General features: G+C 40.5%; 1 protein-coding gene across 43 annotated transcripts in view; it reads right to left on the reverse strand.

Moving 5' to 3' along the window:
* The window catches only part of LOC138981714 (zinc finger and BTB domain-containing protein 34-like), an 89,296-nt gene that overhangs the window by 51,220 nt on the left and 13,450 nt on the right, over nucleotides 1-24,626 (reverse strand). For 32 of the 43 annotated variants that reach the window (XR_011460697.1, XR_011460696.1, XR_011460699.1 and 29 more), the window contains exon 3: nucleotides 24,096-24,251. Coding sequence is in view for 39 of the 43 variants with exons in the window: in XM_070354756.1 (XP_070210857.1) it covers nucleotides 24,096-24,251 (156 nt within the window). In the remaining 4 variants the exon portion in view is untranslated. The other 11 variants (XR_011460695.1, XM_070354737.1, XM_070354771.1 and 8 more) reach the window with 11 other exon arrangements.

The raw sequence follows: 24,626 nt of genomic DNA on the forward strand, positions 1-24,626 counted from the left end.
CAATCAAATTGTTTCACCAGTTCAGAGCAGCTCCTTTCAAAAGGGATGTCTCTCATAACTTGATAGAAGAGGGCACTTATTCATCATCTCCAATGTCTTTTGGGATTTCCTCCAACGAAACAACTAATGAACTAGACACATATCAACCAAACAATGATACTTGCATTCATCCATCACATCACACAAGCACTTCACACACACACACCTAAATTAAAGTGCAGTTGAAAGGAACTCACAGCTACCCTTTAGGGCATAAGCACAAGAGCCTGTATTCTAAACAGGAAAACTCCCAGTTTAGAGTTACAGATACATGTATTTGCCAAATTTACTTGGTGCTAAATGCTTTTTGTGGGTTTTGTACAGGTGATCTTGTGTTTACTTTCTTTACTTTATTTGGTGTTTAACGTCGTTTTCAACCATTCAAGGTTATATCGCGACGGGGAAAGGGGGGAGATGGGATAGAGCCACTTGTCAATTGTTTCTTGTTCACAAAAGCACTAATCAAAAATTTGCTCCAGGGGCTTGCAACGTAGTACAATATATTACCTTATTGGGAGAATGCAAGTTTCCAGTACAAAGGACTTAACATTTCTTACATACTGCTTGACTAAAATCTTTACAAAAATTGACTATATTCTATACAAGAAACACTTAACAAGGGTAAAAGGAGAAACAGAATCCGTTAGTCGCCTCTTACGACATGCTGGGGAGCATCGGGTAAATTCTTCCCCCTAACCCGCAGGGGGGGTGGTGGTGGACCTTGTGTTGCTATGCTGAAACTGACTGTGTGATTTATTCTATATGGTACCGAACCTTGATTACACAGACACTTTTTGAATTAATTCAACCAAGAAAATTAACAAAGCAAGCGTTAACAAAACAAAGTACATTGTAATGTATAACCAAAGTGAACTCAAAGTGAATCAGTCAATTTGAAAGATGTCTGCACATTCTTCTGTGCTTGTACATATCTCCTTTGTAAAAGAATCTCTTTGGGCAGTTGTGACAGTGGAATGGCTGTACATTGTTGTGACGGTTCATATGTCCTGCGTAGTGTTCTTTGCACATGAAGCCTGCACCACACAGCTGACAGCGATAGGATGGTTGGTCTATATGCCGGAGCCTCATGTGGCGTCGCAGGGACATGGCATGCCTGTACTTCATGTGGCACTCGCGACACTCAAACGCTTGTGACCCGGGTGGATTTGAAAAGCTTGTAAACCGGTGTCCATGCTGCTCACTGAAGCCTAAAGGGGTAAAGTCAGGAACTTGTGTCAGGATCTCTGAGTGTATCCAACCTGTTGGAAAGAGGACAGCGTGATATTTCCGTCAGTTACGAAAGGAGATGTTTGACAAGAGTTGGCATTGTAGTAATTTTGATGGAGTGTCTATGAGCTTGTGTTTGAGTACAACTATGCTCCCACTTTCAAATGAAGTGATACACATGCATGCAGCAGCAACCATCATCACAAGGACAACACTTCCCAATCACCCATCCTGAATGTATCAGCCATGTCAAACAAACGATTTTATCATTATCATCAGGAACCCAAATTACAGAAAGAATCGGAACATCTTACAGACAATCATGAAGATCTCTGCATCTTCTAATTAGGAAAAAAACCCTGCTGTTCAACCTCAACAGAGCCCATCAACACCCCCCCCCCCCCCCCCCCCCCCCCATCCACCAACACTACAGTTCAAGTGTAAGGAATTGAAGTGAATCTCACTCCACCAATATGAAGTTGGATGAAGCTCTGATGTCAGAGATGGCATCATGCTCATCTGGCAACATATCCCTGCATCAGGTGTAAAATAGAAGGCTGTAAAACTAAAAGGTTCCATCCTTGTCATGGTTATAAAGCCAACGCTCATCTACATCGCTAATCAGTTCTCGAAACCCAAGCAAATTTTTCTAGACACTTCTTAACTCAACTGGTGTGGAGTCTGGACATGCAATGGCAAGCATGCGGTTGCATTTCAGGAACAGTCTCTCATATGAGCTCGCAGACTAGTCTTGTGTGCAAAGGCTTTAGGGCACTTAGGACAGCAAAAAGCTTTCACATTATTATGCATGTTCATGTGTCCTTCATACTGGTCTCTCATGGTGAAGCCATGGTCGCATAAGTGACATCTGAATCTGGGGTTGTCAAAGTGTTGCTTGCCCATGTGTAACTTTAACCCCCACTGTGTCTTGTAGCTCAAATTGCAAACACTACAGTTCCACTTTGTTCTTCTTTCAGCGGAAGCCACTGTATTTTGCACATGGGAACCCCTGAATGAGGAGTTGGAGAAAGAAGCAAAAGAGTGATCGCTACTACAAGACTTGTGGTCTTCAGTAGCCGGTGGGAGATATTTCAGCATGTCAGCAGGCTGGACAACTCCCGATATAGGCTGTAGCTGAACTTGCAGTCCTGACCTTTGATGGAAACCCCCAGCGAAACGGCAACTGTCTAAACAGCCAAAGACGCCACAATAAACTTACGTTGATTAGAGTCTGGGACAGCATGATCTCATGAAGACAATTTTTATGAAGACACCCAGAGCACACGCACTTGATAAACAGAGACTGAGATAGATACTAAGATAGCAAGGCAGACAGAAAGAAAAGCATGGTCTTTAAACTTTTCCTCTGAGGGAGTATGTTAATATGGGTGTATTCATGTGTGATCTCTTGCACATCAAATAGGTTTGCTTGCATTCACATTCATACACTTTCACCCAAGCCAATCCTGCAGGTTTCCAAACTATATTGTAAAGTACAACTTCAGCTAAAACATGCAAATAACATTGTACAACATTTTAATGAAGCCAGCAAACATTAACCTACACACCTGACCTGTTCACTGCAGACATAGGATTGTAAAATCTCTAATCGTACTGAAAGGAAAGGCAGGTGTTATGTGGGCTGCAGAGGGCCCTTTCTTGGGTTACCAACATTTTCTCAACAGATTTGCATGAATCTGGAGATTGTGGGTCCTGGGGTATTGAAATTTAAAAATGTACACAAAACTGTCATGTCTGTCAAAATGCCAAATGCTGCCTATCAGTATCATCTTTCTTTATTTGGTGTTTAACGTTGTTTTCAACCGTTCAAGGTTATATTTATTTATTTGGTGTTTAACGTCGTTTTCAACCACGAAGGGTTATATCGCGATGGGGAAAGGGGGGAGATGGGATAGAGCCACTTGTCAATTGTTTCTTGTTCACAAAAGCACTAATAAAAAATTTGCTCCAGGGGCTTGCAACGTAGTACAATATATTACCTTACTGGGAGAATGCAAGTTTCCAGTACAAAGGACTTAACATTTCTTACATACTGCTTGACTAAAATCTTTACAAAAATTGACTATATTCTATACAAGAAACACTTAACAAGGGTAAAAGGAGAAACAAAATCCGTTAGTCGCCTCTTACGACATGCTGGGGAGCATCGGGTAAATTCTTCCCCCTAACCCGCGGGGGGGCCTATCAGACACAGCTCTTATTTCAACTTATAGGAAGACTATACATAAACCTTATTAGTTACATGAGCAGGCTTACACATTCCAAAGTTATATTTCTACTGGTGAATTGTTTAAAAACAACTCACAAACAAAAACAAAACAAGTACAATTAAACCAAACCGACTACCAACCAATTGAACCATAAACTTAATTGGGAATGGGCGATTAAGTACAATATTTTACATAAAACTGACAAGTGTAAATTTGAAACATCAGCATTCCTATGTGTAATAACTAATTCTAACTGGTATATTATATAAATTGCACTAACAGATCTGTAATTCTAACAGATATAAAAATAAAAAATCTCCACAACAACGCACTTGACAAGACTCATTCACCAAACATGCCACGCTCTGGAAGTTCTAGGCAGTGGACATATGTACAGCGGTACATCTATTCCTAACATACAGCGGTACATTTATTCCTAACAAAAGCACTGACTCCATCCCTTTTGTCTTTACTGTGAGCATATCTAGTAAGTTACTACTAAGTTACTAAGTCACACCGACTAGATGGATAAACTTTCATTTCATACTTCATCATCCCATTACTGGGAAATCCGGGTCACTTCCTCCTAGTGGAAAGCTAGTGGCAACAAAGCCGTGCTACCCTGGTGCATGCATGTTTAGATCAATAGATGTTTAATCAGCCACCTGCACTTCTGGTAGAATGACACCAGTCTTTTCCATGCCATAGTGGTGACACCGCGGTGGGACATGAACACCTTCTCTGAGTCATCACACAAAGTTGACCAAAGATCCTGGATCCATTGGATCCTGTGACCAGAGAATCTCAAGTCCAGTAATCTATCACCTGAGCTACAGGACCCCCCCTGCAAAGCCCTAGTTTGTTCACAAGATAAGATTGTTCTCAATGCAGCTGCAGTAAACTTTACATTGAAATTTGAAGATTTCCAACAGATTCACACTTGAACAACAACAAAACAGCAAGAACTGAACTATCCCAAACTATCCTCGGGGGCAAAAGAAGCGCAAATAATTTTTGTATAAACAAACACTTCATAGACTAAAATAAAAAGAAAAGCTTGACACTACAATGTTGTGAATGTGTTTTTTTAGCGTGCAGTAATCTGGTCAGTACCGCGTTTGTGATAATCTAGGTCACACTTGAGCTCTTATTCACAAAGACCCAATTCCGCCATGGGGACCACTTCCAGCACATTGAAAATATGGAAAAGCAGCTTTTTGGTGTTCAGAGTTCTCAGGCAAGCTAGTCCGCACTCACCACATTTTTACAACATTCATTCCTGCGATACCCAGACTTTCTAATGAACAGTGTCAACAGGCAATCAAACAAGTTCATGACGAGAAGTCAGTGCAGCAAGTTGCCAGGGCGTTTGGAGTTAATATTACCAATACCATTGTCTAAGCCCTGCAGCAGCATTTTTATGTCACCAACAGCACCCATGAGTTGCCAAGAAGTGGTAGACCCCGAGTAATAACAGCCCGTCCAGATCGCCATCTTGTTCATCAACACCAGCGAGATCCACTCGAAACTGCCTCCAACATAGCCCCCTAACGCAATTAGCGTGCACGGACAACACAAAAATGCCAGATCTGTTTTAGTTGACTGGGTGGGGAAAACCTGGTCAGTCGGCGTCCTGCTCGACATCCTGTGTTGACAGCTCACCACTGCTTGGATCACCTGGCCTGGCCCCAGCAGCATGTCCACTGGTGCCATCAGGGCTAGCACAACATGCTATATCTGAATGAACCTTTCGGTATGCTTTTTGTGTCGGTAAAACTGTTTCCTTGTTCGAAAGAATGAATTCAACATTAACAGTCATGGGTAACCCCACAACACTGCAGCATTTACGTTTCTTTTTTGCCTCTTGAGTATACTTCACAACAGAACTGTCGCCCATGCAAACATTCCAGTCTCTTAAAATACTTCAGCTAGCTCTACGCACACAAAGCAAGCCACAGTGTCATGTGATAAGCAGTTTTTAGGTGTGTTTATTCCCCTTGCTCACTGCATTTGTACATTTTCATTACACTTCAATTCCAAAAGTTTCATGAGTTTCATGATAGAGCCATGAAAGTAGTCTTGGTGTTATCCTTCACACTAAACCTGTCACACAACTATGAGCACTTCCTGCACTGGACTGGTAGTTCAAAATGACTTTTCTCTCTTTGGTGGTTCAGGCAGCTCATTCTTAACACTAACAACTTCAAAACATTTACCACAGTCGCTATTCCGCACATGATATCGAAGACTGGACTTGTGAGCGAATGCTTTCGGGCATTTCTGGCATTGGAAAGCCTTCACCTTGTTATGCATGTTCATGTGCCCCACGTAGTGACCACGCATGGTGAACCCCCTACCGCAAATAGGACAGGAATAAGGAGCTCTGTTGAAGTGTGAAAAGTCGCGGTGAAGTTTAAGCCCTCGCGAAGTTGCGAACGTGGCTCCACATTGGTCACACGGTAGATGGCCGGTAGGGGTGCCAGGTAGATTTCGTCTTGGTGCCCGAGCTCGTGGCCCCGGCTCTGTCCGGCTCCTTGGTGACGTTGCTGCCCTTGGAGACTGGTGACCTTGAGCCAAATAAGCAGGATAGTGGAGGTCAAGGTCAAGGTCAGATGTGAGGTCAGGTGGACGGGAAGGCCCAGACAGTGTTCGTCCTGGAAATAGTCACAGTGCCTTCTGTCAATTGCATTAACTGGCAGCCACAGTTCAGCACCTACTGAATATGTTCCAATATAATATTTAACGATGGAAGGCCTAATTCTCTTTCTCTTATGAATTAAACAAACTTGTAAAATTTAGGTGTCCACTTCAGAAAAATGAACACAACGAAGCAGTGGTCATCACAGTCACCCCTCACATGCACCGTTAATATATCCATGACAATCACTGTATCAGAACATCAAACAAAGCAAGTTCAAGATTTTCACATCAGCAGATCAGGACAACTCATCCTTTTATCAGGCCATACATGTTACAAGCATGTTAAGTAATGAAGTTTGACAGCACTCGTCAGACACTTATATAGTTCAGATAGGAGGTGGAGAGTCTCTGGCTTTGATGTGCATTCCCAAGGCTGGCTGCTGGTAGCCGCAGCGGCTTGTTCTCAGGTGAGTCCGTAAACTAGTACGGTGGGCAAAAGCACGGGGACAAGCATGGCATTTAAAAGCTTTGACCTTGTTGTGCATATTCATGTGGCCCACATAGTGGCCACGCATGGTGAATCCCTTGTGACAGATGTCGCAGGTGTAAGCCGCTTTATTCAGGTGCACTCTGTCTTTGTGGCCACGCAGACCAGCAGTAGTGGTGAAGATAGCTTGGCACACGTCACAGGCAAAGACACGCCCGCTACCCTGAAGGGCAAATCCTGAAGTACGCTGACGAGAATGATATCCTGAGTGCTGGCGAGAGTGAAAGAGAGCTGGGAAGACCATGTCATGGGGAGGAGGACCATGGTCGCCACTCAATCCAACAATGCCTGAAATCACAGGGCAACACAAACTGTACAAGGGTCCATCTGTCTGCATAGAAACGCCTGCTATGCACCAATGACCAAACTCACTTCATCATCCATCACCTACGGTAAGTCGAATGACACAACAGCAGTGAAACAGGCATGGGAATTAAAAATTGTAAAAAAGGCTGAAAATTTGTAAGTAATAACAAAGTCGACGGCGCGAAGCACCTAGCCTTACTAGGGGGGTCCGGGGGCATGCCCCCCCGGAATTTTGTTCTCTCCAAAAAAAACAAATGGTGCAATTTGGTGTCATCTTAGCTCCAAGTTTGCCATTTAATTCAGTTTTTAGAACCATTTTTGCCTCCCCCATTTTTTTTTTCGGGGGAAACTTCTGCTTTTTCGGCGGAACAAAAACCCAATTCGGCGAAAATTTGCCTTTCGGCGGACAATTCCCATGCCTGTGAAAAAACCTCCAACAACTCAATGACAGTTCTAGATACTACACATGCATGATGTACTGACAGCATTAAAAACTGCTGATAGTTGATGACGCAGGTAGATTTGTAATGATCTACACGGGCCATGTTACTGCGAGTATTCAAAAACTTGTCTTTAACCTGGGAAGGTGAAAAAGGCATTTACGCAAAACAAGCCTCTACAATTCACATTGTCCAAAGATACAACGTACTGCTACCCAGCAGTTAAAACTTAAATGAAACAAGAAATTCCTCCGAGGTAGGAAAAACACCCCCGTCCTTACCATTCTCACTGCCACCAACTGAGAAGGTTATTTCCCTTTGACCATTAATATGTCCCTCTATAAGTCCTTGTAGAATCTTAATCCACCAATAACTCCCTAACCGTGTGTTTGACTGGTCCCAATTTTTGTAAGGACCGTCTCAGGAATGTATAGAAGCTGTTCACCAAGTTTGGTGACGATCGGTCCGTTCATTCTTGAGATCTATATGCGAACACAAACAAACAAACACATCGACCGAATCCTATACACACCCCTATACCGGGGGTGTAAAGAGCAAATTACTAACATCCGCACACGCTGGAAGAAAGATTCAGTACACAGGCTCACAGCATTTCATGATTGCCACCATTGTTATCAGAGAAACCAAACCAGTCAGTAGTCAATTATGACAGAACAACTTAAACTTGCACTTCTTTCTAAGGCAGCAAACATTGCTATGAACACAATAAAGCAAAGTCAAGCCCTACATTTATTAGTGTGGAGTTCAAGCAGCATACTTCAATCACTGGTTCAGTGAAGTTCAGGTATCAGGTACCTCAGTTAACTCAACATGTGAGTAAGGTGGACAGGAGAGGCCAGTACCAGAAGCTACGACAGGCGACTGAAACAGTGGCAAGATTGACAAGTTGGTGTAGGTTTTACTCAACTGTGCCTTAGCAGAGATGGTCTTCATAAAACTGGCCAGTTTGTACTCCTTAAGGCCCTCTGCTTGGTACCAGCTTTGAGCTTCTTTGATGAAAGCTTTGTCTGGCACCTGAAGAAAGGCGTCACACAATGCATTGCGTTTACTCAAGTACAGCTTCAAAGAGTAGACAGGGCAAAGCGGTCCACCCTGAGCGTACATTCTATGAGAGGACCCAGTGTACAAACCCGAACCCTCTTGGAATTCAACAGAACGCATGTACACAAATTCACCCTTCTCATCAGAATCAAACACAAAACAGCTTGCAGGAATACTGCTCCAAGATTTGCGACCGCCAGGCCGGCCAAAGTGCCACTGCAGTTCAAACCAGACTTTGTAGAGCAGGGAGGTGGGGTTGTCACTGTTGAGTAGCCCAGACTGATACAACTTTGTGTAATCCTCTTGAGTGATTCGCTCAGCTTTAGAGACTGGCTGCAACATTCCTGCCTGCGATAGCCTTTGCTCAAGGCTGTTTTGAGATCGTTTCATTCGAGTGTCCGTGGCCACAGTGATGTTTCGATAAAAAGGCGGTCCTTTGAGATGTCGTGTCAGAGCTGATCGGATGGCTAAGAGGGCAGAGGCAGAGAACGGTTCTCCATTTTTCTTGCAGGCATGTCGAAAGAACTGAGATAACAGTCTGTCAATCTCTTCTACAGCTTTCATTTCAAAGTCTGTGGGAATGCATTCTTGTGTCAGCCAATCTGAAAGGCAGTCAAAAGCTCTTTTAATTTTTTTTTCTCAGAATTCTTCAAGGGATATAAAAATTTTTTTAAAACAAGGCATGGTACTGCCTAATTTTAACCTCTGATTAATTTTGTTAACACAGGATATTTCTGAACATCTCAAAAACCAGTCTATTCGAAGCTCCTTCCATTAGATTTGAACAATAAATCATGCATTAGGTCCTGTATTTTTGGCAAATGTACTATAAACATTTAACTCAATGTCTTTAACATGTGACCATTTGAGATGTACACTAATGCTATATTTACTCAAATCTACTTTTCTTCTGCTAACTTAACTAAATTGTTTTGCTACAACTGACACGTTCTGTTTTAACAGACCACCAAAAGATGAATTCTGTCAAAAGGGTAGATACCTCTGAAGTGGTTCAGCGCCCATTTGTTCTGGCGCTCAATGTTTTCATCTTGTTTCTTTCGATTAAGCGGAACAATGGACTCACTGGCCAACCATCTTGCTTGGTGGCCTTGGAGGCCTGAGAAGTCACCTGCAAAGAGCAGCCAATGAGTCCATGTCAACCGTGCTCCTATGGAATAAGCTAATGCAACACTCCTCCATATGTATACAGTCAAATAGATATCTTGCTTTTAAAGCAACAAACGTCACACCAAAATAAAGTTGGTACACAGTGGGGGAGAGAGAGAGAGAGAGAGAGAGAGAGAGAGAGAGAGAGAGAGAGAGAGAGAGAGAGAGAGAGAGAGAGAGAGAGAGAGAGAGAGAGAGAAACTGAAACTGAAACTGAACTTTATTACCAAAGGATAGAGGTTTTAGGCAAAGCCTAATCTTACAACCTGTCCCTTATACAAACACTTAATACAGACGCACATAATATAGATAGTGAAATTGACAAGGTTATTGTTACTTACAGACTAGACGTACATAATGTAAATAGGAATAAGAAAAGGGTTATGGTTTTGTATAGAGAGAGATAGAGAGAGAGAGAGAGAGAGAGAGTTAACTTAAAGTGGTGGTGAGGGGGTGTCCGTTAATTTTTTTTTTTAAGGCTTTCACTGTATACGTAACATATGCAATACTTCTTTACAAGATGAGACATTCACTGTGTAACACTTTCAGTTTCATGTTTTTAAGAAAGTACTGCATTTTGAGGATACATTGTATCCCAGACTGTTGTCATGTTTGGTGTGTGCTATTTTGTTGTTGATGTTGAGATGGTCATGCAGTCCACTTTATATGAAATGCCTTGGCACTTCTTTAGTGTTATTGATCCATATCATTGTCACGTGTTGTGGTGCATTCTGTGTTCATTCACTTAGTCAAAACCACCATCATCACACAAATTCTTTTCATTACTCAGATATCAACTTTACTGATTTAAACCAATACTCCTGTTAAAAGCCTTTTAATCAAGCAGTATAGCACCAAACAGCATACAAAGATGCCAGTGTACATTCATTAATGACTTTTATGTGCATTCAAACTCAAAATGAATAGGTCTAAATGCACGTATATACCCAGTATATAGCTTCAAATCATTAAACAAAAAAAGCAGAACTATTGATTCGTCAAAAAAAGAAACCGAGATGAGAGGTGAGAGAATGGACAAGCAAAGGATTTCAACAAATGTAAAACGAAGTGAATGTGAAAAGCAAGGCCTTAAAAGGTATCACTGTGCAAATAGCCTGATATATATATATGTACAACCAGTAAAATCACTGCTCACAGCCCATTTATTCATCTGTTTGAAATACAGAGATGTAAGCAGTTGGTTTCTTTATCTAATTAAAGCATGGGAAAGTAAACACAAATCAACTTATGTTCATTTTCTACTCTTATTCCTAATGGAAAGCAAAGCATAAAACGTTATTCTTTAATATGCCTTGTTTGCATATCTTTTTCTTGAAAAATACACAAAAGCCTGTTAGTACATAAGTGTTGATAAAACAATCTAATAATAACATTACCGGAAGCACAGTTTCTTACCGCATCAGTTCCCTCTTAACAATGGATCCAAAAGAGAGAGAGAGAGAGAGAGAGAGAGAGAGAGAGAGAGAGAGAGAGAGAGAGAGAGAGAGAGAGAGAGAGAGAGAGAGAGAGAGAGAGAGAGAGACAGAGAGATAGAGAGAGAGGGGGGGGGTCCTGAGACACAAGTCTGAATGTAGAACAAAACTATCATTCATTACAAAAATCAAAACAAATATTTCTCATGCAAATTCTCAGATTGCTTTCATTTCTTGGCAGCAATAAAGGATCAAAAATAATCGACACTTATCAAAAATGTAAACACCAACCATTTCTCTGTAAATAACACTATAATTATCACATAATAACATCTCATGGGAAAGATATCTGTATTTAACTCGATCTATTGTGGATTTCTGTGCCGTATCAATCAGAAGGACTTCAAAAGTATAGAACCATTCAAGCTGAGCAGCAGTATTGAGTGAAAAAATGTGGATTCAGGGGCAAAACATGGGAAGCACTTCATATGAACTAGTAATCATTGTGTCTGGCTTGAAAAACTGCCTGATGGACTTCACGTCACTCAGTTCAGCCAAATAGTTTTTCATTGTAACCAGTGAGAGGCGTGCTTTAGGAAACAGGCATGGGAATTGGAAAAAGTAAAAAAGGCTGAAAATGTGTAAATAATATCAAAATCGACGGCGCGATGCGCCTAGCCTGGTACAGGGGCATGCTCCCCCGGAAAAAAATTCTCCAAAGAACCCAAATTGTGCAATTTGGTGTCATCTGAGCTCCAAGTGCCATTAAATTCAGTTTTTAGAACCATTTTTGCCTCCCCCATTTATTTTTTCGGCCGACACTTTTGCTTTTTCGGCGGAACAAAAAAAATAATCGGCGGAAATTTGCCTTTCGGCGGACAATTCCCATGCCTGAGGAAAGTAAAGATGAGCCATTTTTTTCCATTGGATTTCCCTTAACCGGACAAGAAAAACATTTCTCATGCAAATTGTCATTCTTTTTCTGTCTTGGCAGCCCAAGGATCAACAATAACTGACGCTCATTATATAAATTTCAACATAAAGTGTCTGTAAATGACACTATATCACATTTCATCTTACGGGATAGATCTCTGGATTTAACTTGATCTGTTGTGGATTTCTGTGCGATATAATTATAAATCAGGACTTCAAAAGTTAAGTGCCATTCAAGCTGAGCAGCAGCACTGTGCGAAAAATGGCGTGTTTAGGAGCAAACCATGTTGAGTACTTTATACTAGGAATCATAGTGCCTGGCTTGAGAAACTGCCTCAAGTATATGCATGGCTCCATGGACTTGACTTTCCCAAACCAAACACCTCCTCAATCAAAAGAAAAAAAAAGAGATTTGGTTGAACTTTTAGTACAGTCCATGGAGCCATGCATATACTTGAGGCAGTTTTTTCTTCTCTGATTTCCTTTAACTGGATAAGAAACTTAAGACAAGGTATGAGCCACTTGTTTTCTCCACTGAAATGACACCTCATGATCGTGTTGGTTGGTAACTGAGTGCAGCTATGGATACAGTTCAACCGCAAGATGAATTTTTAGTCAACATTACAAGTCTGATAATAGAGCGTCATAAACCCCCAGTAATCAGGAAACTATTTAAAGAAACTTTTAAACTACACCCTACATTTTTAGATACCCTTTAAGGAGTCAGAAACACTGATTTCATAAGCTACTGCACCCACAAAAGCTATAAAAAATTAAAAATATAAAAACAAGAAGGGCAAAGCCCATACGACTCACATGCTTGACCTTGACCTTTACATGACCTTGAGGGTCAAGGTCAAATAACTAAACCTAGCAATGACATCATACACTAAGAACTGCTTTACACATTTTTCCTACCAAAATACATGTGACCTTGACCCAAGGTCAAGGTCATCCAAGGTCATGCAACACAAAGCTGTTAATTCAAGACATAGGAAGTACAATGGTGCTTATTGGCTCTTTCTACCATGAGATATGGTCACTTTTAGTGGTTCACTACCTTATTTTGGTCACATTTCATAAGGGTCAAAGTGACCTTGACCATATGTGACCAAATGTGTCTCATGATGAAAGCATAACATGTGCCCCACATAATTTTTAAGTTTGAAAGTTATCTTCCATAGTTCAGGGTCAAGGTCACTTCAAAATATGTATACAATCCAACTTTGAAGAGCTCCTGTGACCTTGACCTTGAAGCAAGATAAACCAAACTGGTATCAAAAGATGGGGCTTACTTTGCCCTATATATCATATATAGGTGAGGTATTGAATCTCAAAAACTTCAGAGAAAATGGGAAAAATAGCTGTTTTTTAGACAACATTTATGGCCCCTGCGACCTTGACCTTGAAGCAAGGTCAAGATGCTATGTATGTTTTTTGGGGCCTTGTCATCATACACCATCTTGCCAAATTTGGTACTGATAGACTGAACAGTGTCCAAGAAATATCCAACGTTAAAGTTCGGCCGGCCGGCCGGACGGGGGGGACGGACGGACGGACGACTCGGGTGAGTACATAGACTCACTTTTGCTTCGCATGTGAGTCAAAAAGGCGAGCTCAATATTTTGAGGCAGCACGTCAGTTATGGATTTTTGTTAGAACCTAAACCTGTGTAGTGGTAATTTCACTTTGCTATATATTGAAACCACTGCCATACACTTTATATTTGTTGATCTTTTCCCTCATTCTTTGCCTCCGCTTTCTTTCGGCAACCTGATGCCTAAAGACTGTATCATATGTAGAGTCTGTCAAACGATGGATTTTCTGCTTCTGTCTGTAAAGTTTGGATTTCTCTTTGGCTTTTAGCCGTGTCTGCTCAGGTGGGTCACCATCGTTCACAGTGGGAAGCAAGGAGTTCTTTTTTCGTCTTTGCTCGCAGTTGAACATGAAGAAGGCAGGGTCTCTGGGCTCTGATTTGATACTCAGATCCAGGACAGGGAATCCAGCAACATGATGAGCAACAGTGGGATGAGCATGGTGAGCCAGTGGGGGAGTGAACGAAGCCTCCCCAACCCTGAAGCCTGTGAGACTGTTGTGCCTGAGCTGCCGTGGCGCCCCCTGCTGGCCTTGCGTGCCTGAAAGAGCACAGAACAACGCTCTTTAACAGGGGGCTTCAAAGCAAGCTCACGCACACACACTCACTACCAAGCCTCACCTTTTTTCTTCCTACAATCAACCCCTGCTTTGGTGTGGTTACATTTTTGCCGCAGGCATGGAGTTTCTGAACTGTCTTGTTTATTATACAAGATCTCGCAATGTACTGGTCACATTAATTTTAATGAAAGCAGGACTTCACACAAGCAGACTTTGACGCACAGTTTCACTTCAAGCAGTGCAAAACGGATGACGAGTCACAGAAATTCTGCATGTGACAAACTGCAAACAGTTGTCATATTCATGTGATGCACAACTCTGAAACGATTGACACAGCTTACATGATGAGCATTCGAAAGGGGAACGTTACATTTTCCCGATATAAACCACGCTCTAAATATACTGCTGTATGTAATGTAGACATGCACTGTTTTGAAGCAAGGTTAAATAGATGAAAATGCAGCTGTGAAACAATATGTATGTCCACAACCATGACGTAAGTACATGTGTGTGTGTGTGTGTGTGTGTGTGTGTATACACACACATGCGCAAGTTCGATAGACGAGCAAAGACAAAGAGATTCAAAATACGTCGAAAACCATAAACAAACTTTAAAAGCAACTCATTTGTCAGTGTTTCAATAGTCCATTTTTACTTAAGTAGAATTCTGCATCAACACATGAATAACATTTGACACAAATCTAATTCCTGACTAAAAATTAAGAAAATAAATAAATAAATAAAACCCCAAAATGTATGCACAAAACATGTACAGAGAAAAAAAATTATGATACAAGTTACAACTGTATACAGTATAAAAATTATGCCACAATTCAAATTGAGACCAACAATCATACATTATAAAATAAACAATTAATTAAATACATGTAAGTACAGAGAATACCAAAGGTAGGTGCACCTTACAAGCTGTCATTAACTGATGCGTCCACATCAATAGCAAGCTGCGGATGGACATTTCTATTATGTTTGGTCATCATGTATTTGCAGTTGTACCTCACACCACACAACTCACATTCAAACATTTCACCCGTATGCCTACGCATGTGTCTTGTGAAATTAAACAGTCGATTGTTTGAATAATCACACTGGTTGCATTGGTAATGCTTCAATTTTGGCCTAAAGAAATCATGACCCTCTGACTGACTGTTCTTGCTGCCTTTGCTAGTAAACCCAAGATTCATTTCCTGAGCTCTCTTTCCACTGCTTGCCTCAAGGCCCCAGAAGTAAAGAGAATCTGAAAGGGAAAGAAACAGTTCTCTTACTCCCAGGAAAATTAAGATTATTTAGAACATCAACTGGTCAAGAGAAAGAATGATCTGAGATGAAACACACTTTGACAAGAACATCCAGCACTACAGACTGGGTACAAAAACACTTCAGAACATCCCCGGAAATGACGGGGGGAGAGAATGTTTCGATTTCTTGTGCTTGTCCAACCACCGAAAGTAGCCACCACAAAGGTCACACTGTGACTTCAGATCACCGTGGCTTAGTAAATGACGTTTGAAATTAAACATGCGATCGTTGACATAATGACAGAGACGGCACTTGAACACCTTTCTGCCAGAAGGTTCAAAACACACAAGAGGCAAGTATGCATTAGACTGTCCTACATGATTAGCTCCTGTATATCCAGATTCCTCAGTAAGTCCAACATAATCACAGTTTTCAGGGACAGGTCTTCCAGTTGCCAGCATAGGTTCACCTGCAAGAAAATGACATCCTGTCTTCATTCAGCTTTTACAATGTTTACCAAAACTTGACTTCAAACTATCCTTGACCATGGTACTGATTCAGACACACACACTTGAGAGTAAGTTGGCACAAACATTGTGTAGTTGTAACTTACAATAGAATATTGACAAACACAGCCCAGTTACAAAAAACGTGAAATAGGTTCACTTGCCCAAAAGGTGACCACAAAGAAATGCTGTCTAAAATAACACTTGCACTGAAACAGGCATGATTGTGAGGTGAACACGAAATAAGATTAGTCAGACAGCAAGTTTAGTATTCTATTTCACTTGGAATAAGCACAGGATGAAACCACATTACCCGAAAAGACAGTCATATAACTTCCTCCACTGGCGTCATCACTGTGTTTAAATATCATCACTGCATTTCAGTCCTTTCACTAAAGTTGCACTTCTCTGACTTTCATGTGCGTTTACTGAAGCAGTAACGGCAGTTTGGAAACCACATCTAACTCACAGAACAATGATCTGAAAATCACATCATGCCCCCCCCAAAAAACGTCAAGCGCCGCAAACACTGATCAATGATACTCCATCAAAAAGGCCAGGTACAACCACACTGTTTCCCCAACAACCATAACATATAACAGGGATGTCGTTAGGCGTCGGACATCGGACATAGACCGATTGAAAGGCTCAAATGTCCGATTCACATAGCCGCATGGCGGTCTGATGTTCTATCGTTTTGAACAGAGCGCTGTCATTGTCCGATAAGAACTCCATTCCTCCGGACAGCGTGATATTCGATATTTTCCGTCCAAGATACACATTTTTAAAAAGCGACCGAGCACTCTCACATACAGGTGCACTGAAGTTGTGTAGTGCTGATCTTGCGTTTTCTGGAATTCCGAACCGTTTGCGATATGAGCCGTTTGCAGCACACTAAAGTTAGGAGTACGGGAGACAACTCCAACTAACTATAAGCCTTGCGTTTGCTTTCAGTTCGAGACATTTTGACGAAGCACATTGAATTATGCTACTGAAATAAAATTAAGGCCTGCCAAAGATTAACAAAAGCTGAAGACCTTTGGCTTTTTAACGGCATCCTGTGCTATGTTTGGGTCAAAAACATGTGAAAACGCGGCGAGCCACATACTTGAAAATGACAGTGCCAATGACAGTGTCACCGCTGAAACTGATACAACCACGGAAAGAGAAGTTTTGTCTTTTGTACAGGACATGGTGTCGGCACAGCAGGAAATCCACAGAAACGGTCTTTCAACTATTCTTGGCTGACCCGTTTTTGGTTGGTTAGACCTTGACAGCAAAGAGACCATACTGCTTTGTCGAATCTGTTTTGAAACGGACTTTTTTTCCTCAGTATTTAATTTCTAGTGAAATCATGCAGTTTGTGAGACAACCAAAAAAAGAGTGCTGAAGGTTTTGGTTGCTTTTTAGATCATGTTTGTTTTTTGTTGTGCGTGTCCTATTTGGAACTAAATTAATAAAACAATGTATGCAAAAATGTTCGGTGTATATACACTATATGTGTGTGTGTGTTAAAGCATGTGTGTGTGCATATGATGTTGGAGCCATTCCATGGACAGTGTTTTGCCAAAAAATATGTCCTATTGACATTTCTGAAAGCGGTCAAATGTCCTATTGATTCTGAAGAGCTAGGTGTGAATTTGTAAGAACATCCCTGATGTACCTGGAGTCATTATTCATGTTTAGCTTTTTTGTGCAAACTTAGCTTGTACCTATCACTGATCATAACACCGCAGACATCACACACAAACTTCACCCCAAAATGCATGCGTACATGACGCTTGAAATTGAACAGCCTCAAGTTGGAGTAGGTGCACATCTTGCATCGGTAAACCCTTCTGTTAAAGCTATCTGATCCAAGTATCATATTATCTGAGTATGCAGAGGTCAAATGTTCATCACAATCTGTTGTTGAGCATAATATACTGCAATTCTCTGGCAAGGCATACTGATCTTGGCCCAATAGTTCTGCATCTGCAAGGAAACAGTTTTGCAAGATGTCAATGCCTTCCTTGTCTCAACAATATAAATAACACATGACTTTATGAATCCCATTAACCCCTGCCCTACTCTGTCAGTATAAATATAACACCAAGAAATGCAAATGACAATGGCAAGTCATGAAAAGTCACAGTATGAATTTAACTGGAATACATGAGGGGAGACAGAGAACAATTACATGATTATAATCCTTGTCCCAAGCATGTAAGGATGAACCAAGTCAAGCTACACCAGTGCCAACAAAATGCCTTTTAAACAACCTGCTGTCTTCTTCAGAGCCTTTTCGGGGCTTTCAGTTTGACAGCAAAACAAGATTCCACAAAGATCCCATCACAACATTTGTTCCGAGCAAATATGGAAGAGCAAATATGGAAACACGTACATGCGCCTTTCACTTTCAGTTTCCTGCACTATTCTGACAGACTGAGATAGCCTTGAGAATGTCACTTTTGCCAGAGGTAGGCATCGGTTCAATAAAAACCATACTGAAATCCCCATTCACAGTGAAAAATGTACACTAGTTAAATCAGTCATGGCTCTGTGCATCCCCAGTCCATGGGACTAACCCTGCAGACTTCACATCGGCAGCTGACCTTTCTTTCTGGCTTCTAACTCCGGCATTTGTTGAAAATCAAGCCTGCTCTGTGCCCCCTGCATCATCTTTTCTTCTAACACCAACATAAGGAGACTCAACAGTCACTGCAGCTGCTCCTGATTCCTCAGAGACACAGGCACCAACATAATCAGTTACCCTTTCGCTGCCCGAGTTCACAAAAACTCCAGAAGATGACTCAAGACCTTCAGCATTGGTAGGCTGTGACCCATGGTTTCTGAGTATGTGCTTCTGAAGGTAGTACCGACAGTTATACTGGACACCACAAACTTCACAGCGAAACAACTGTCCAGTGTGCCTGCGCATGTGGCGTTTGTAATTAGTCAAGTACGTAGTGGAATATTTGCAAATATGGCAAGTGTAAGTTTTAATGCCCACAGAAGTGGCGGAACTGCCAGTCAACATGTTTCTGGCCATCCCCACTGTGCCAAAGCGCTCACTTGGCGTCCACCCATACACACCTGAAAGGAAACCAAACAGCTCACTTTACTTCCCACTTCCATCACAATCCATTCCATGGCAAGTCCAAACAGTCCATGCAAATCCAGCCAACAAACTCAAAGCATCAAACAAATTTAAAGTATAAAACCCATGAAAAACTATGATCCAAAAATTGAAAGAAAAAAATTATACATATATATATATATATGTACATATATATATATATATATATAAAAAATACTTATCAACCCATATGTGCGCCTCTGCGCTAGGCATGTATAAATCCATGATATGGCACTTTTAAATGCTACAAAATATGTAGTTTATCATGAGGATCTATACAAATCAACAGCCAGATTGACAACATGGTTTCAAGAGCTTGCAGTCTCTTATCCACAGTGAAAACTTCTGGTAGCCCAGCAATGTGGTAAACAAAGCACCATTGACCCCCTGATTCAAAACAACCAACTCAGACAACTTAATCATTTAAACCACATCAAACTCAGTCATCACACTTTCACTTTTCATCAAAGATTACACTTTCTAAACTTGCAAGTCTCTGATGAATCAATCAAGGAATAAGCACAACATACCTCTCAAGATAACACAAGTTCTTTCCTTGCATACAACAGACTTGAGAACAAGACACACACACTTTAACTTAACCTAATGGCAAACATGTGTACTTCAGAAATAGACTACTGAAATGACCAAGAGTAAAAGTAACACCTCAAAACAGAAGAACATCGGACAACTCTCAACTAAAGAACGTTGGGTCAGTATTTGTGCACACAGAATACAAAGAGAAAAAAAGCCAACACAGTATTTTCATGACACTGACAGTTTATTTCCAGTTTCACTACATGCTGATGCACAAGATGATTAACATATTTTTCGGACACGTTCCACATACAAACATACTGACACAAATTTAAACTATTCGATAAAATGACCTATTTTTCTTCTTTTTATATGAGGAAACACTATGTTGTCACATCTTGGTCTTGCCTACAAGTAGAAGCAACTAACTTTTCATTCAGGTCAACTTCATTTAAATTTTAATCGTTTATTCATAGATTATCCAATCTCCTTCCCCCACCAAATATTACACAGCCAAACACAGCTAAACATTTTCCAGAGCAACAAGATGATCCCTGACAAACTGTGTCTGCAGAATCAGAATTTGAGGTAACCGATTCATATAAAGAAAGCAATGCACCATATCATCACCAGTAACCTTAAGACTTGTTCAACATCAGAAAATTGTCATGGATTGAGCAAGCGTCCAGCAGATAACTCTGCAAAGCACCCATTTAATTTAAACGTATGACTGGGACAGAATTAAGTCCCATTTAAATAATTCAAGCATTTGCCACAGGCAAACCTGATAAGGATATCAAACTAGGCTCCAACTGCCCTGAATTTCAATTTATGGTTCCTCACACAAAGTTTTCGTCCAGAGACATCAATAATATTAATAATTCACATCACATTCAGAATCTATTTTCATTTAACACAAATTTATACTTATAGCAGATCTATTCATCCACTTGCAGATCAAAAGCATGAAGACGTAGAAACATACATACAGTGATACACGCATCCTTCCCTTAACAGAATCACACAAGAAAACAGTGACAAGTCACAGATATCGGAAAAAGCCCTGAGGGGGTGAGTGACATTATTTTCCACCTAACTTCACGAAAAACTTACATTCATTGATGATTCAATGATTCTGTCAAAACAGTCGATACTAATCTTTTGCAACAACATGCCCATCTTTTCCGCCAATCCCCAGTGTATTTGAAATACTAAAAGTAAAACTAAATAAGGCGTAAGTAACAATGAAATCATCATTGATAAGTTATTAAAATTCAGAGCTCATCAAAAGTACAATAAATTATGCGACTGTCCGTTCCAATGAGAAAACATCTCCAATTCTCCAGAAGAGCAGAGTGCCATGAATTCCACAATGATACCGTTTGCCAGTCAGCTCAAACATGCACATACATTCAAACGGTATTTTTGCCTATACCAGTTTACCACTACCGGGATGACCCTAAAACCATGTTGAACAAGCTGGTCTAAAGTTGTAGTTGTAGTCATGGAGAAAACAGTAATAATATCAATATGGTGTGTGCATGTTTTTGTTTAGTGAGCACAAAGACAAACCTAAACTAATTTTTATAATATGAGGTTGCTTGTCAAGTTTTTATCAGTGATTTTGTCTTTTATAAGTCGAACAGAACATCAACTAGAGCAAAGTTTAGTTTTACTTTTAGCAGTGATAGTACTAATACTCATTAGCGGCACACATACAAACAATCAGTGTGTATGCTTACAACCACTGGAAAACCTCTTACTATTTTGATGACCACACAGAAGGCTAAATAGTAAATTATGACAAACACAGAACAATGGAATCCATACCACTATTAGTATTAACTTATTAGGTGTATGAAAATATGACACTAAAGGCTAGAGTACTCAATTCTTGATACTGTGGATTGATGTTTTAAGTTATAACTGTAAAACTAGGTGAATCAAGTTGCACAAGTGCATGTGAGACAGTGACAAAAGGTCAGGTGTCATGTCTACTGTCCCGAATGACACACGATTGCTGACATTTCACCATTGCCAAAAGAATAAACAAATAAGAAATAGGTAGAAAATGAATGTGAACACTGACTTTGATTGTTGATCAGTATTTTCTATGCCACTAACAAATAATCTACTTACACATAGCTGTTTGGCAAATGTATGTTGCATGGGACACACTGACATGAAAGTGGAAGATGTTTTTCCCTCTAGAGAAACTACATATCAAGTTACACTTTTTGTGCTCTTCCATTCCAGTTGGCAATCAATTGTTAACGCATGTTATTAGAAAAAATAGAACGAAAACAGATTAGATAGAATGAAAAATGTACTGGTGATGTCATTTGGGACATACTGACATGAAAACGTCACCTTTTGTCATTGTCTCATTTATGTTTTGATCACACAATGAACCACATGAAATGATGTTCCGGTTGTCCTAACAATAACTTCTTTTTTTTTTTTTACCATCTTTAGGCATATCAAGAAGTATATATACCCAGTAACAGGAAGCATGAAAACTGAAACCATCCTTCTTGTTCAGTTGCCAGAAGTACATTTCAACAGTTCAAGCAGAATCCGTAATACTATTACTTCACACTAGTTTATAAATGACTTACCAAAACTGTAAGTTGTAACAAGGCTATGACACCTGATCCTGAGCAGTATCTGTGAGTATTTATATTAATTAAAGTCTCCAACCTAGAAATACATTTATTTCACCAACCACGGATATGATTACTATATTTCTGAATTGAAATAAACCCTCCTCACTCAACAAACCAGTCATCTAAAATAAACGCTCCTCCAAGTGCTCATGTCAACACACAAGCAAACTCCAAAGAAAGCAATTAAACAAACCTGTTAGTGTGAGTCCATACCTTTTCTGAACATGACAGATGACACAGGAGCATGAATCTCTTGCATGCTGAATCCAAAGCCATAATTTTATATAAAAAAAAAATGTGATCACCTATTCAACTTAAAGTGGGTCAGGTCTGTAGTACGCAAAGCATTTAAAGGTGCCTTCCTTCTCAAAGGAGAAAACACAAGCATACAAGCTTTATAAAAGAAAACGATGCCATTTACACACCTTTTGTACCAAGTGTACACATCTGAAGAACGACCACTGACACAGGCGATATAATTTTGCAAAACGAATGTCAAAAAAATTCCCAACCAGCACAGAAAACAACTAGCTGATGAGTGTTGGTATGAGGGGGGTCTAAGTGGGAGGATGCTCTGTGCATGTGTGGAACTGAAAGCCTAAACAGATCTGCAAGGGCAACGGCTAACAATAACATGATGGTTTACACAGGAAGGAAGAAGTCTTTTACTTCAGGTAAACCTGGTACATGGAATTCTTATGCTTACTCCTTTCCCAGGGTCCACACTGGTTTTTAGAAACAAAATTCCATGACTTTTCCATGAGCCTCAAAAACATTTTCCATGACTAGATCCACAGGTCGCCATTTCCGAACACGCAAACTTTTTACGTCTTGTCACTGCCAGTTTTGACACTGGCTTGCTTTGCACTGAATTTGAGTCAGTTTCTACGCAGTGTCTCTTCGACAAGCAAGTCAAGCCATGATTTGCTACGCAGTCAGATTATCGGTAATGTTTGCTGGTCAAAGTACTTTATCGATGCAAACAAAAGCAGAAAACTTCGACGAAACCGACTCAAATGCAGCGCAGACGACACGACGAGATAACGGAAGGAAGTGAGCCTCACTTTGGCTCAAGTGCCGTTAAAAATACCGTTATTCTCGTATGCAAATACGAACGAGAAGTTGGTCATACGAACAAGCCTTGTGCTGGCGACGCAAATCGCTGCTGGCTGGGCAACGAAAATCGCCGCTGGCGTGCTAAAGGTTAATTTTTCTTTCTTATTTTTGTTAAATTCCATGACTTTCCATGACTTGAATTGAAATTCCATGACTTTCCAGGCCTGGAAAATTAAAAATCAAATTCCATGACTTTCCAGGTTTTCCATGACCTGTACGAACCCTGCTTTTCACAAAAATCTGAATAAAAAAAGAAAATATGGCTTTGGATTCAGTATGGAGACCTACAGCTACACACCAAGCGAGTCACAATCTGAGGAAGAATCACACCTGGTAAGCGGTCACAAGACCTGTTTGTTGTGTAGCTCTTTTAGTTTTACAATTGCAATGGTACATACGTTCAATACGCCACATGCTTCTCTTTTAGTATTCCTCTTGACTGGTCGAGAGGTGATGGAGAAATGTTAGTTGTTACACTTCAAGTTAACCAAGCCTTCAACTGTTCAGTTGATGATACACTAAAAAAAAAAAAAAGAGGTAAATTATAAGTAATTTGAACAGAAAACACCCACAATCAAGCCAATTCTGACTTGCTTCTGTCCTGCTATTTCAGTTATCATTTGCACCAGTGGCAGGCTAAAATCTTCATCAGATAGTGACTCTTTCATGAGCACATAAAGAAGAGAAAAAGCAAAGGAATGTTCAATTTTTCCTACCTCTGACACCCGAAGCACCTGGTTGTGATGATGTGGACGGACCATAATGCTGAGCAGAAGCCATGTCTTGTGAACCAGGAACGTAGGTTGCTGAAGCGGAGGGATGAAGTGAGATGGGGTACAAGGAAGCGTCAGGCATATTATCAGTAGATGAAGCTGCAACACAATAATTAAAATTTGTCAATGAAAAGACCACTTCTTCCTTAGATGTCTGACAGTGGCACTGGCACAGAAGCAGATAAATACAATTAGTTTCACAGTCTCTACAAGTTGTACAACACTCAAGTCTGACAATTAATATGAATTATGCAAACATTATTTTAAAAGAAATAAAGTCTTAAACTAAGTTAAAGACCTTTCTTAAACGTGTTGAAACTAAGTCTGAAAATAAAATTTACAAACAGTGCCACGGTCTAGGGATCCACTTTATGAGTATGACATCTCGGCTCTTCATTTGGTACTTCTTTGTCTGCAGTGGAGTTCTCATCAACCCAAATGGTAGTGTGGCTATCCCTGTGGCCTGCACCATAG

The sequence above is a fragment of the Littorina saxatilis genome, linkage group LG12 (genome assembly GCF_037325665.1).
Source record: "Littorina saxatilis isolate snail1 linkage group LG12, US_GU_Lsax_2.0, whole genome shotgun sequence".
Taxonomy (NCBI): Eukaryota; Metazoa; Mollusca; class Gastropoda; order Littorinimorpha; family Littorinidae; genus Littorina; species Littorina saxatilis.